The sequence below is a fragment of the Sesamum indicum genome, linkage group LG1, assembly GCF_026168435.1.
Source record: "Sesamum indicum cultivar Baizhima isolate 11 linkage group LG1, ASM2616843v1, whole genome shotgun sequence".
Lineage (NCBI taxonomy): Eukaryota > Viridiplantae > Streptophyta > Magnoliopsida > Lamiales > Pedaliaceae > Sesamum > Sesamum indicum.
The window spans coordinates 16,633,363-16,646,955 of NC_142657.1; the positions used below are offsets into that span (position 1 = coordinate 16,633,363).

The window sequence follows — 13,593 nt, forward strand, 5'->3', positions numbered from 1 at the left end:
ATCCTCCATGTACAAAACGAAACGAACTATTTTCTCGGATCACTGCACCACTCTTTTCTCTCTTCACTCCCCGTTTTCACACAGCATAAATCGGATCGAATATCATTTTCCGGCTTGACCAAACCCTTAAAAAAATTTCACTTCTGTAAAAGCTTTTTGGAATCCCTTTATGCTCTGATTTTTCTCATTCTTGGGGGCAAAGGTTTCTCAGATTGTCATTTTTTTATGTTTAAAGATTGTAAGTTTTTCTTCTTTTTAGCACTGAATTATCTGTGTTGTTTTTATGTTATGGTTTCTTTCATGTGGAGTTTCATGCAACGTGGGGTTTGATGTTTTGCTTGAATTTTTACAGGTTAGGACACAATGTCTCAAATATTGCTTCATGGGACTCTGCATGCCACGATCTTTGAAGTGGATAACCTCAAGGGTGGCGGGGGAGGTATCTTTAGCAAGGTATAAATATGATGTGAAAAAGTTTATTTGGAGACTGAGTTTTTGTTTTCCGGTTTATCTGCGTTTTTACATCTATGCTTGATTGTTTTTATGTGGGTTGGTTGTTGTTTTGTTAAAGATTTGATTTTTATTTATTTATCTGAGTATAGTTAAATGCATCTCATATTCTTGATTAGTGTTAGAGTGTTTCTGTTTCTTTTATGTTGTATTGTCTGAAACTTGCAGAATTTGCCTTCTTTCATGTTAAAAACTGTCTTCTCTGAGTTCAACCTTACTCTAATCCTCTTTTGTAATGGATTTGATTCATATATGGTTGATGCATTGAAAATGTCAGATTTGTGTATCATTGAGGTTTCTCATTGGTGAAATGTTCTTGTAGCTTATGGAGAACATTGAGGAGACTGTTGGTATAGGAAAAGGAGTTTCCCAACTATATGCAACTATTGATTTAGAGAAGTCTAGAGTTGGGAGAACGAGATTGATCGAAAATGAACCCAGCAATCCTAGGTGGTATGAGTCTTTTCACATTTACTGTGCACATATGGCATCAAATGTAATATTCACTGTCAAAGATGATAATCCGATCGGTGCAACTCTAATTGGAAGAGCCTACGTGCCGGTTCATGATCTCTTGGAAGGTGATGAAGTGGATAGGTGGGCTGAGATATTGGATGAAGACAAGAATCCCATAACTGAAGGTTCTAAGATCCATGTGAAGCTACAGTTTTTTGATATTACTCGAGATCGTAACTGGGCTCATGGAATTCAAAGCTCCAAGAATCCCGGAGTCCCATACACCTTCTTTGCTCAGAGAACGGGTTGTCAAGTTTCTCTGTTCCAGGATGCTCATGTGCCGGACAATTTTATTCCTAAGATCCCCCTGTCTGGAGGAAAGCATTATGAGCCCCAAAGATGTTGGGAAGATGTTTTTGAAGCAATCACCAATGCAAAACATTTGATTTACATCACTGGTTGGTCTGTGTACACTGAGATTGAATTAATACGGGATTCAAGGAGGCAAAAGTCAGGAGGTGATACTACCCTTGGTGAGCTGCTCAAGAAGAAAGCAAGCGAAGGTGTTAAAGTTCTTATGCTTGTTTGGGATGATAGAACCTCTGTGGGTCTTCTGAAGAAAGATGGCTTGATGGCCACCCATGACGAAGAGACTTACAACTACTTTCAAGACACAGAAGTGAACTGTGTGTTATGTCCTCGGAATCCAGATGATGGTGGAAGCATTGTGCAGAACTTGCAGATTTCCACCATGTTTACTCATCATCAGAAGATTGTGGTTGTGGACAGCGCTATGCCTAGAGGAGGATCTCAGAAGAGGAGGCTTGTGAGCTTTGTGGGAGGAATTGATCTTTGTGATGGGAGGTATGATACTCCTTTCCATTCACTTTTTAGGACATTGGATACAGCCCATCACGACGATTTTCATCAGCCAAATTTCACTGGAGCTGCAATCACGAAAGGTGGGCCGAGGGAGCCTTGGCACGACATTCATTCTCGGTTGGAAGGACCCATTGCATGGGATGTCTTATTTAACTTTGAGCAGAGATGGAGGAAGCAAGGTGGAACGGATGTGTTACTCCAAATAAGGGAGCTTGACAATGTCATCATACCACCATCTCCAGTAATGTACCCTGATGACCACGAGACGTGGAATGTTCAGCTATTCAGATCGATCGACGGTGGGGCTGCATTTGGATTCCCTGAAGCCCCTGAAGAGGCAGCCGGAGCAGGTCTGGTTAGTGGGAAGGATAATATAATCGATCGAAGCATTCAGGATGCATACATTCATGCAATACGTCGTGCCAAGAATTTCATTTACATAGAAAATCAGTACTTTCTTGGATCCTGTTTTGGCTGGGATTCTGATGATATCAATATCCAGGAAATTGGAGCTCTGCATCTCATCCCCAAGGAACTTTCTTTGAAGGTTGTTAGCAAAATTGAAGCCGGGGAAAGATTCACCATCTACGTGGTGGTACCTATGTGGCCGGAAGGGATCCCTGAGAGCGCATCGGTTCAGGCTATCTTAGATTGGCAGAGGAGGACAATCGAGATGATGTACAAAGACGTCGTCCAGGCCCTTAGTGCTAAGGGCATCGAGGAGGATCCAAGAAATTACCTGACATTCTTCTGTCTTGGCAATAGAGAGGTGAAGAGGAGTGGAGAGTATGAGCCTTCTGAGACACCAGAAGCAGACTCAGATTACGCAGAAGCTCAGAAAGCTCGCCGGTTTATGATCTATGTTCACTCCAAGATGATGATTGGTAGGTATTTTTGCAGTTATGAATGATTTGCTATCTGAATCTAACAACACCTCGATATTAAGTGTTTAGAAGTGAAACTTTCACATTTTGTTTGAAAAGTGGGATGATTACATTGTGCCCCCTCAACTATGAACAAAATTATAAGAATCACCCTTACCATTTGTGTAATCACACCAAAACCCCCATCACCAGTTTTATTTTCAGTACACTAACACTTCCTGTCGGTGATGTTTTCGTTGCACCACCACCTCCTCAGCATAAAGATCAGTAACAGGAGTGTTACTATAACTAGTTGTGTAATTTTTGTAATTTGATCATAACTAATGGGGTCTTAGTGTAATAAGTCAAAAAAAAAATCCTATCTAATTACTATCAGTCTTAGATGATGATATATTAACTTCTCATTTCTTGCAGTTGATGATGAATATATAATAGTTGGATCGGCCAACATCAACCAACGATCGATGGACGGTGCAAGGGATTCTGAGATAGCAATGGGAGGTTACCAGCCGTATCATTTGGCAACCAGGAGGCCAGCGAGGGGTCAAGTCCACGGCTTCAGGATGGCCTTATGGTATGAACACCTTGGCATGCTGGACGACTCCTTCGTCCAGCCTCAAAGTGAGCAATGTGTGAGGAAGGTGAATGAGATGGCTGACAAGTACTGGGATCTCTATGCTAGCGACCAACTCCAGAGCGACCTGCCTGGTCATCTGCTTCGGTACCCCATCGGGATCGCCAGCAGTGGAGCCGTCACCGAGCTGCCTGGACAAGAGTTCTTCCCAGACACCAAAGCTCGAATACTTGGTGCTAAATCTGACTACCTCCCACCGATCCTCACAACCTAAGGTCCACGTACGCCTCATCCCAAATGAAATAAACACGTCGATTCATGCAAATAATGAGTCATTTTTTAAGTCGAAATCTGCAGATATCATGTCACACTTCTACATTTGTTGCATGTAGAGTAAATGAGAACTTGATGATGGTTCTTGAATTAGAATGTTTTTGACTGACTTGAAGTTTTTAGATGATGTGCTGAATAGGCTTAAATAAGTTCTCTTCATGCCTAAATTTTTTTGCTCATTGTGTTGCTTGCTAAGGCGTATGATTCATATGTAGGTTTTGAAGGGAGCTAATGTTGATGATTTTTGCAGACAGACGCTTAATAGTGTAATATATGGAAATCGAAAGAATTCAGTCTCTTGGTACAACCATGTCTTCTGAATTTTAATATAATTACACAAATTACAAATACTTTCTCAAATGAAAAATAATGATGTAGCTCTTAGACGTTGAGGTGAAAATTATTATTTTTACCCCAAATGATTTTCATTTTTTTCAAAAAAGTATGAAAAAATGTAAAAAGAATATGAAGGTGGGGTAAAGTAAATCATGTATAGGGCATATTAGTCCACAAACATATTTTAAAAAAATTTCAAGTATATAAAATTATAACTCATAATGCAAAATGGTATTTTGGTCAGTTGATTATAAAATTTGGAAGAAAATTTAATGGGAAGTGACTGGATTGGATGAAAATTTAATGAGAAGTGGCTCATTTGACAGACGTTACAAGTACAATTTCGTATTTTAAAAATGACTTAAATATAATCAATCTGATTATTTAATAATAAAAAAGTGCTCGATGAAAATCACAGGAATAGATAGTTTTCACTATCCAAAACCTTCATTTTCCTATAATATGACGATTCCAAATATATCAATACTACCCATCCAATCATTGCACTTGAAGATTCACATACCATAAGTCGTTGAATCTTGGGGAGGGTTTCTCTTTCTCATCAACCACCACCTTTAATTTAATCATCATTCATGATTCATAGAATTTCATTTAAGCCATCAAAGATTTTTACCACACATAACATGTGCTATTCAAATTCTATCAAGATTGCAAAGAATAGGAGTGTAAAGAGGGTAGATTTTGCTGGATTCAAGATTCGCCTTGCCCTCAACCTTAATAGGACTTTACACTGCTCACATCCCATCTTAAAAATTATCCTTTTTTTATTTTCTACGAGTGTAATCTGTTTAGATTCTGTTATTTTTTTCCTTCAATTAATTAATATAAAAATAAATTATATTGATATCTCTTAAGATTAAATTAAAATACACCACCATCCCTTATATTTTGTAAAATTATATTTCCACCCTTCAAATCATTTGAAGGGCAATCCATCCTCACTTTAACCCACCCAAATTGACATCCCTAGCGGAGAATTCCAAAGTAAGTCTGAGAGTGCTTGACTTTTTATTGACTGCTTGTTTTGAAAATGAATACAAAGAGGGTGGGCAGTGTGGGCACCACTCCAAAGACTTTTCACCTCCACCATCAGAATTCAGGCTCCACAACCCCCCTTTTCCCTCTTCACTCTCAGAGACACTTCACAAACCAAATTCCAATTAATCCCGTTTTCCATATTTCCAATCAAGAAAAGAACCAACAGTTTATGGAAAATAAAAGCTCTCAGATTCTTGACCCCTTTATTGTATTGTACCTCCTCATTTAATACTTACTAGTTTACATGAATGAGTTTTTCCACACACCAACTCCCAAACGACCCCTGGTCCACATTTTCATGTATAAAAACCCCCTCAAGACACAACATGCAGTATTGGGTTTTCCTCTGTGTTCCCACCATTACTGTGCAAAAATCTCAAGATGGCTGCTGCTTTCTTGACTTCTCAAGTCCTGTTCTTGGCCACAGCATTGGCTGCTTCCGCAGGCACCGTATTCCTCTTTGATCTCTTAAGGGAAAGGTGTTTTCCTCCTCCTCAAATTCCCCGGAATCAAGATTCCCTTATCCAACGAAAACAACTTCTAAAATCTTGCTTATCTTCAGGTAAACCTCTCCAACCCCAAGAAAATAAAAAAAGGAAAGCCCTTTTAATTTTTATCCAAAAGAACGATTCTTGGTTTCTTGATGAACAGGTAGCAAGAAAACGGTGAAATCACAGAGGAAGAAGAAGAGAGTGCAATTTGCAGATGATGTGAAAGATTCAAAGAGCAATGGCAACAGAAAAAAACACAGAAAATTTGCTGAAACCGATGAGAAGAGTTGTTGCGGGAATGCGGTTGTTGGGTTGAAGAAATTGCCGGCGAATCGGGCGACTTTGTACAGTGGGATTCTCATCAGGGAGCGATTGCGGAGAATGGGTACTCTGTGTTGAGTGAATCTAAATGAGTGTTCTTGCTGTTCTTATTGGATTCCCCTCTCATTCTTATAGTAAATACAGGAAATTTTATCCTCTCGTAATTTTTCTTTTTTATTTTATGGCTTTTTTGTGTGTAAATACTTAGTAGGATTTAAGATTGAAACATTTAAATTCATTATTATAAATATATTGAATATAATTGTATAATTTTTTTTGTATTTTTAATATCTAAATCTTTTTGGAACTCTTTTTTTTTTTTTGGTGAAAATAAGTAATAAAAGGAATAAAGAAAAGGGTTGGTAAATAGGCTTTTGCAAAAAAAAAATAAAAACAAAACAAAAAGGCCATCCATGAGATAAAAGAAAATTGTAAAAAAGTCCCTCAAATCTTACGAAAACATCACTTTGGTCCTTACTATTTAATAAAACCGAACTTTTATTGACATCATAAATGCAGTGTCCTTTCTATTTTATTAATTTACCATGGCCAAATTCATGATTTTTATTTAAATTAGCTACCTTCATAGAGAAGATGACTTGTAATTATTGTTGATTGAGAAAAACATTGAAAAGAAAACATTAATATTCTTGAAAATGATTAAATTGTATAATTAATATTAAATAATACTTTTTTTATTTTTAAGTGATAAAGTATGATATAGTAAGTAATATAATTGTTTTTAATACGTGAATAATGTAAGAAATCTAAAAACATGTCCATGATCAAAGAGATAGTGTACTGGTTATTAGTATAATTGTTTCAATGAACAAAGCTCATAATGGAGTCCAAATTCTATGAAACAACGTAGTTCAAACCCCTCATCAACGCAATAATAGATGACCAACTACTATATAAGTTCTACCAATAAATAAGAAACGGCTAGAAAGTAAAAGAAGAAGCCTATACGGATTTTACTATAACACTGCTACATGGGATTTAGTTGATCTCATTTTTCGTACCATAAGGTAAGCGATGACTCTTTATGACACTGTTCGTTTTTCGTTATATACAGCAAGTCCATGAGGGGTGGTGTTGTAATTTCTCCAAGTTTTGATCAATGATCCATTCCTCTCATAAAGCTCCCACTCGATTCTTGACTTGATCGATTAGCAATGACATTATTAGAGGCAGGGGTCAATGGGAAGTTAATAGTTTATTAGGCAACATCAACTAGTTTTATTAATCAATTATGAGATGAATTGATCTCTACCCACACAACAAGAATCTTTAATTTTTTTGTTAATAAATCACAAAGTAATTATTTGTTGGGCAAATATGGAAAAACAGAAGAGCAAACAATTATTTCTCATAATTCAATTAGAAACATATGTGTCTTTTCATAAAATAAATTATTAAAATTGAATCAATTTAATTATAAAGAATAGCACCCCCTCTATTAATCCCTTTTTAGCCCTGTGATTGAGCTTTTTAAATGTATGTATGAAGCGAAAACACAATTTGTTTTGTTATTGGGGCTTTTTTAATTTTAAAATTAAATTCTATACAAACCACATTTTAATTAAAAAAAATACAAATTATAACTTTAATCCATCTCAATTATTTTTTACTTAATTATTATTATATCCAATATCAACATGTTCATAATAAAAAATGAAATTATAAATAATTATGTTTTAAAATTTATAATTAATTATGCAATCTTGGAGCTAAATTAAAATTGTGAAAGAAAAAGAAAAAAAAAAGTCAAGTCTCCTTCTCTCTTTTATTCCTGTTTTTATGTATTGAATTAGGAGAGGCCTTACGTTTTAACTGTTACGCTTAACTTTCAGCTGCCCCCTTTTTCCCTGTCGACAACAGTTATATACCATAGCAGGAGGAACGTAAGAAATACCTCTTATCCCAAATATTTTACTCAAACAAGCGATCGATTTCGGCAACGGATAAAATAGGGAGAGAACTGCAAAAATGCCTCTCTCTCTCTAGGTAAATCTCATCTTAAAACAGTTATTTTCATGGTTGCAACAAATGGATATATAATAACATCAAAGAATTGATGAAATTTTCAGGGTCTTGTGAAGAATTTTCTGCCGAATCCAAGTTTTTCCTGCCCATCCATGTTTATGGTGGGGGCCCTTTTACGGTTCGGATCGGTTGCAGCTTGGGTTTTTCATATTATTGCCTGCATGGGGTAAGTACATAGATTCTTGATTGGCAGAAGAGATTTTCTTTTTTCGTTTTTGGTTTATTTTATTTTGTGGGTTTTGTGCGTGGGGATCTTGATTTAGCTTTTTATTGGAATGTAATGATGGGATTTATTTGTTGTGTTTTCTTGGTGTTTTGTTTTCGAAAAGTTGCAGAAATTCGTTGTAATTAATCGTTTGTTTTGTATTTGTCGATTTGGTTTTATTGGTCCTGGTTACTGTTTGTTGAATTGTGTGAAAGATTGGAGCTTGTAAATAAATGTGCCCATCTTTATATACATAAATTTTTTCTCTCTTTTAAGTTTCTCTTTTCATCGTACTGAAGGAACAAGAAGGGAATATTAAAAAATAAAATTAAACAAACACAGAAAAAAAATGGAAAAAGGAAAAAATAAAAGAAAATTTTGATCCAAGTAATGGGCTTTCTCAGTTCTTTGATCCAAGTAATGGGCTTTCTCAGTTCTTTGCTCCAAATCGGTCTTGAGTAGATTGATGCTGATTCTGTGGTTAGACTGCTTCATTTCAGTTCTTTTGCATGGTGCAAATTGAAACTGCTTGTTGATAGGGGATATAATGTTGGGAGATGTCGAATGTCTTATGTTATAAGGCTAGGGAATCTAAACATATGAGGAAACTTGATTGTCTTGAATTCATTGTCTATTTGCCTGGTGTTAACCTGGGAATAGACAAATCGTGCATACTTAGAATTGAGACTGAAGGGACTGTGTCAAAATTAATAGAAAGATTGTTTTATTGAAACTATGGTTGGAGGGTGTTCCGGTGTTTATGTTGAATGATGCTGACTGGTTGTTGCAGCTGTACAGAATTACAGTTCCAAATTGTAAAATTTCATGCATCAGTTCTCAATGTTTAAACATGCTCCATTTTAGCGGCTGTGAACTAAAATTTCTCCAAGATGGAGATAAGCGAAGAAGGAATTTTATTGATTTTTACACTTGTTGTTCCACTAGAGCATTTGAAGTGTATTAAAGGTGTGTGTTGGATTGAGTAGGTTTCTTACAGCCTGTACTGTCATTTGGAACAGAGCAGTGGTTGTCTTGGGTGCGATAATAAACCCAAACTGAGTTCCACACTTCATGACCCATTCAAAGGGCAGAATAACTACGGTTGGAAGACTTCGAAAGGTTCACTGTCTGAAGATTTTTGGACAACCAGCACCGTGGAGATGGAAAATAGTGCACTGCAATCACATGGAAGCATCTCTTCAACAAGTACCTTGATGCAGGTGCAGGATGCTTATGGCGCTGGTTGTTCAAGCAAACCATCTGAATTCGTAAATCATGGTAATTTAATTGCACTCTTGCTGGTTTGCTCAATGTTTCTTATTGTTAAATGTGAAATACGTTATAGTTTTTGCTAGTTGTTTATGGATCTTGTTTATATTTCCTTTCCCTTTCCATCCACTTCTGGCTGTGTTTTTTGTGTTGGTGGTTTGTCTTTTCTATTAAAAGAAGAAAAAGAAAACGAATGAAAGGAAAAAACAAACAGAATAAGAACCAGGATTGGTTGGTGCACCATTTTTCCTCTAGACCATGCGTTAAACGCCCTACTGCATTATCTTAAGGCAGGTAAATTTGCTTTCTTGGATTTTTTCCTTTTCTATTGTTTTATTATTTATATGCCACTATAGAAGAAAATGCAACTTCTTCAAAATCCACCTACATCAATCTGTAGCTGGTAGGCGTGACCACTTTATGTACAATTGGTTGTAATTCTTTCATCTTTTGATGTCTTCTATTCCCCTTTTGATTTTGTTCTTTAATTTTGTCTACGTGGATTCTTATGGATTATGGATAAGTCAAATCTGATGTTGAGAGGCTTCTGCTGTAGGTCTTATTCTCTGGAACCAGACTCGCCAGAAATGGACAGGGAACAAGAAGCCTGAAAATCGAGCAGACGAGCTGCTTGAGCCCAGGTTAAGGTGAGATAACTTCATTCGCTAAGTTTTTGATTGTGTGCCTTCAGACAAGTAGGTAATTACTATCATGTAAAGAGGAAAAAAATGCACCGGAGTTCAATAAAGCATTTGTTCAGATCTTATACTTAGGCAATATAGTTTTTGATCTCTATTTAAAGGATGATTCTGTTGCTCCCTTTATTTAGTAACGATAGAGGTGCTCTAAAATCTCAATCTTTACCACTGACACATATCAATGAGGCATCTCTTTCTTTTGGGACCTTCTCATCCTCCTATTCTTACGTCCTTCTGGCTTGTCTCATATGCAAATTTTCTTCTCCATGCGAAAATGTAAGCTTGTGTCTTTGTTGAAGAAGACAGCCATTTTCGCATGAGGGCACGAGCATAAAGTAAGTGGGGTGGGAAGGTATGGGAGTGGGGATAACTGGCCTGCTTTGGAAGAAGGAACTGTCTAAAAGCTGTATTTGACCGGTTCCTCGAAATGCAAGGTTCTCCAATAAGAAAAAAACTCCTAATTCCTGAATCTTTTCCCCCTCTCTTTTCGAGCAATCCCACACAATAAAAATCTACAAAATTCTACCCAGGAGGTCGAGCAGGAAACAGACAGATAGCCAAACTCTGTACATGCATGTGTTTCTGTATATAGAGATTAACGTTGGATCTCGTTAAACAATGCAGAGGAATTCACTATTCTTTCTTCACATCTGCTTGTATCTTTTATCATGATTTTGTGTCTTTGCATCGCTAAAAAGGTTTGACCTTGCAGTTGGAACGCAACCTATGACAGTTTGCTCAGCAGCAACAAGCCGTTCCGCCAGCCCATTCCCCTCGGCGTAAGTCCTTTTCCATTCTGTGGCCGTCTATACGTTCAAATAAATATACATTTACCGCTGCTGTTAAATGACGATTTCCAACTATAAACCAACAGGAAATGGTAGATTTTCTTGTGGATATTTGGGAGCAGGAGGGAATGTATGACTGAGAAAAGCAGAAGCAGGTGGTAGCAACTGTGGGTTGAAAATTAGGACACTCTCCTCGACTGTAAAAATAGAAACTTAAAGCAGTTTCTTTGAGATGTATGTTCTTATTTTACTGTGTTCAAACAAGAAAACTATGCTGAAACTGAGCATTAACCTCAGTTCAGCACATTCAGACAAGTTTGTTCTACTTGGAATTGTTGCACTACAATTCCCATGTCAATATTTCTGCTATCACTGTGTGGTTTTATGGCTGTTTTATTGACAACAAATGTTCTATCTTGTCTTGTTTTTATCCACTCATGTGGATGACTAATATTACGTGCGTTTCACTCTTTTTCTTTTTCTTGGAAGTACAAGAACAAATAATTTAATTTTTATTTTTAAAATTGTATCACATCAAGTAGATTGAGAAAAATTCAAACTATTCTATACTCAATTAACGATAATTAAAGATTGATAAATGAAAGCTTGTTTTGAGCTTGATTTGTTGAAAAAAAGCTTTGGTTCCATAAATCCGCAAGCTCGATTGGAGTCTGGTTTGATTATTATAAGCAAAATAAAAACATACTTGAAAAATATGAATTCAGTTGGTGTTTGATTCAATTCTTGAATTGAAGTTCCTCTGTGCTGATTCAGTCGATTATTTTAAATGGAACGCCCACCAATACTTCCATAATCTCTAGAAACAATTGTGGAGGAGTGTTGGACGACCTTGACTCAATTTCAGAGTAAGTCAACCCAACTGTAGTTTGACTTGCCTTGTTAAAAATACTGCATTGCCACAGTTTAACAATAATTTTTGCCTACAATCTCCTTTTTGACATTATAATTGTAATAGCCGATTTTGTATATAAATCTACGAAATTGTTTGTGTAATATTTACTATTAAATATGATGTGTATTTATAATTATAATTTCAAAAAATATATTTGTAATTTTATAAAAATAAAAAATATTTACGTATTACGGCTGATGTCAAAGTGTGAACATAATTTATCAAAAAACAAAAAGACTATCATAATGTGAGAAAAAAGAAACCAGATTAAGACTCTGGAAAACTCTTCCATATATTCAAATGCCTGATAAAGATTGAAGAACAGTCTTAAGATGGAAAGGAATAAACTTGAAACTTCTAAAGGCTTTACCCATCCAACTGCTTTCCACCACCTCCTAGAACACCCCCCTCCTCTTTAAATCTTCTCATGCTGCTTCAGCTAAATGACAGCCTAAGAAAACCACCGCCAAGAAGCAGTAGAAACAATCTCCAACTTGTTTATCTCTCTGTTCTGTTGATCTCTGATCAATGGCTTTAGCTCGTTTGGCTCTCAAGAACTTGCAGCAGAAGGCGTGTTCTGCTTCTTTGTTGACTCGAAACGCGACTCACGCAAGTCCTTGGGAGAAACAGAGATGGGCTTCTCAGATTCTCCGTGGGCTCTCCTCGGCGGCGGAGGAGAAGCCGGACGCCTCCCGGGAGGTGGCGGTGGCTAACGGTGGCAAGAAATCGAAGCTGTTCCCGAGGAGGAGGAGCAGGAGGGGTCTTTGGAGGAGCAACAACCGTGACTTTGTTCCATCCCTTTGGGGTAAGACTTGTCTAATTTTCCACTTTTTGATTTTTTTAGATTATTTTGATTTCAATTTTCAACTGAGTTAATTGAATAAAAGATAATCATGTGAAAATTATATCTATATGTTGAATTATAGTAAACTTACTAGAATTGTTTTAGTTCACATGCATTAATTCACTGTTGAGAGAATATATATAACCTGCATTCTGCTTGCAGAATTCTTCCCTTCCGGACTAGGAAATGCACTGGTTCAAGCGTCGGAGAACCTAAACAGGCTAATGGAGAACCTCTCGCCCACCCATTTACTTGGGAGGGCGCAAGAGCACGACGATTGCTACAAACTGCGCTACAACGTGCCAGGGCTTGGGAAGGATGACATCAAAGTAACGGTGGAGGACGGGATTCTGAGGATCCGAGGCGAGCACAAGGAAGAGGAGGAGGATGGTTCCGACGACGAGCACTGGTCAGCAAGAAGCTACGGCTATTACGATGCGAGCTTGTTGCTGCCAGAGGACGCTAAGGTTGATGAGATAAAGGCCGAGATCAAGGACGGAGTGTTGAGTATTGTTATACCTAAAACAGAGAGGGCGAAGAAGGATGTTAAAGAAATTAAAGTTGAGTGAGTTGAAAATTTGAGACGATGTGTGGTAAAAATCAAGATGTTGGATGCAAAAAAGCACTGAATGTATGTAGCATGTAATAATGTGTGTGTGTGTGTTTATTGAGTTTGAAATAAGTGTAATAGATTGAGGGGTGTGATCTTGAAAGCTTTTGTGGCTACTTGAAGCTATGGGAAGTTCTTGCCTTGGTTCAACAACTGATTTGCTCTTAAATTTTGAAAATTAAGATAAAATAATAATTGTTTATTAGGGAGTTTAAGGCCATAAAACAAATATTTGTATGTAAAATTCAAATTTTAGGGACTGTTAACAGTAAATAAAAAGAGAGATTAGTGATTGAAAATTAAGTGGTAATTTTAATATTGTCCCTAGTTACAATGATATATGTATTAGTAATAGTGATCAGAGTTTTTTTTTT

At 36.7% G+C, this 13,593-nt stretch overlaps 4 protein-coding genes across 5 annotated transcripts; all 4 read left to right on the forward strand.

Moving 5' to 3' along the window:
- The first annotated feature begins 363 nt into the window (after nt 1-363).
- LOC105164405 (phospholipase D alpha 1) lies at nt 364-3,580 on the forward strand. Of its 2 annotated transcripts, none has more exons than XM_011083056.3 (3): nt 364-453; nt 833-2,732; nt 3,147-3,580. In XM_011083056.3, exons 1-3 carry the CDS (start codon nt 364-366, stop codon nt 3,578-3,580), a joined length of 2,424 nt encoding a protein of 807 aa, XP_011081358.1. The 2 variants fall into 2 exon arrangements, with proteins under 2 accessions (XP_011081358.1, XP_088740089.1); XM_088883963.1 differs by having other exon boundaries at nt 851-2,732.
- Nucleotides 3,581-5,166: 1,586 nt separating this feature from the next.
- Nucleotides 5,167-6,067, forward strand: LOC105164414 (uncharacterized). The gene is made up of 2 exons (XM_011083068.3): nt 5,167-5,596; nt 5,686-6,067. Exons 1-2 carry the CDS (start codon nt 5,416-5,418, stop codon nt 5,922-5,924), a joined length of 420 nt encoding a protein of 139 aa, XP_011081370.1. The 5' UTR covers nt 5,167-5,415; the 3' UTR covers nt 5,925-6,067.
- Nucleotides 6,068-7,690: 1,623 nt separating this feature from the next.
- LOC105164424 (uncharacterized) lies at nt 7,691-11,269 on the forward strand. The gene is made up of 6 exons (XM_011083077.3): nt 7,691-7,853; nt 7,937-8,058; nt 9,122-9,375; nt 9,923-10,013; nt 10,777-10,843; nt 10,939-11,269. The coding sequence occupies exons 2-6, from the start codon at nt 7,985-7,987 to the stop codon at nt 10,990-10,992; spliced, it is 540 nt and encodes a 179-aa protein (XP_011081379.1). The 5' UTR covers nt 7,691-7,853; nt 7,937-7,984; the 3' UTR covers nt 10,993-11,269.
- Nucleotides 11,270-12,094: 825 nt separating this feature from the next.
- LOC105164435 (HSP20-like chaperones superfamily protein) lies at nt 12,095-13,372 on the forward strand. The gene is made up of 2 exons (XM_011083090.3): nt 12,095-12,570; nt 12,772-13,372. The coding sequence occupies exons 1-2, from the start codon at nt 12,294-12,296 to the stop codon at nt 13,176-13,178; spliced, it is 684 nt and encodes a 227-aa protein (XP_011081392.1). The 5' UTR covers nt 12,095-12,293; the 3' UTR covers nt 13,179-13,372.
- The last annotated feature ends 221 nt before the right edge of the window (nt 13,373-13,593 follow it).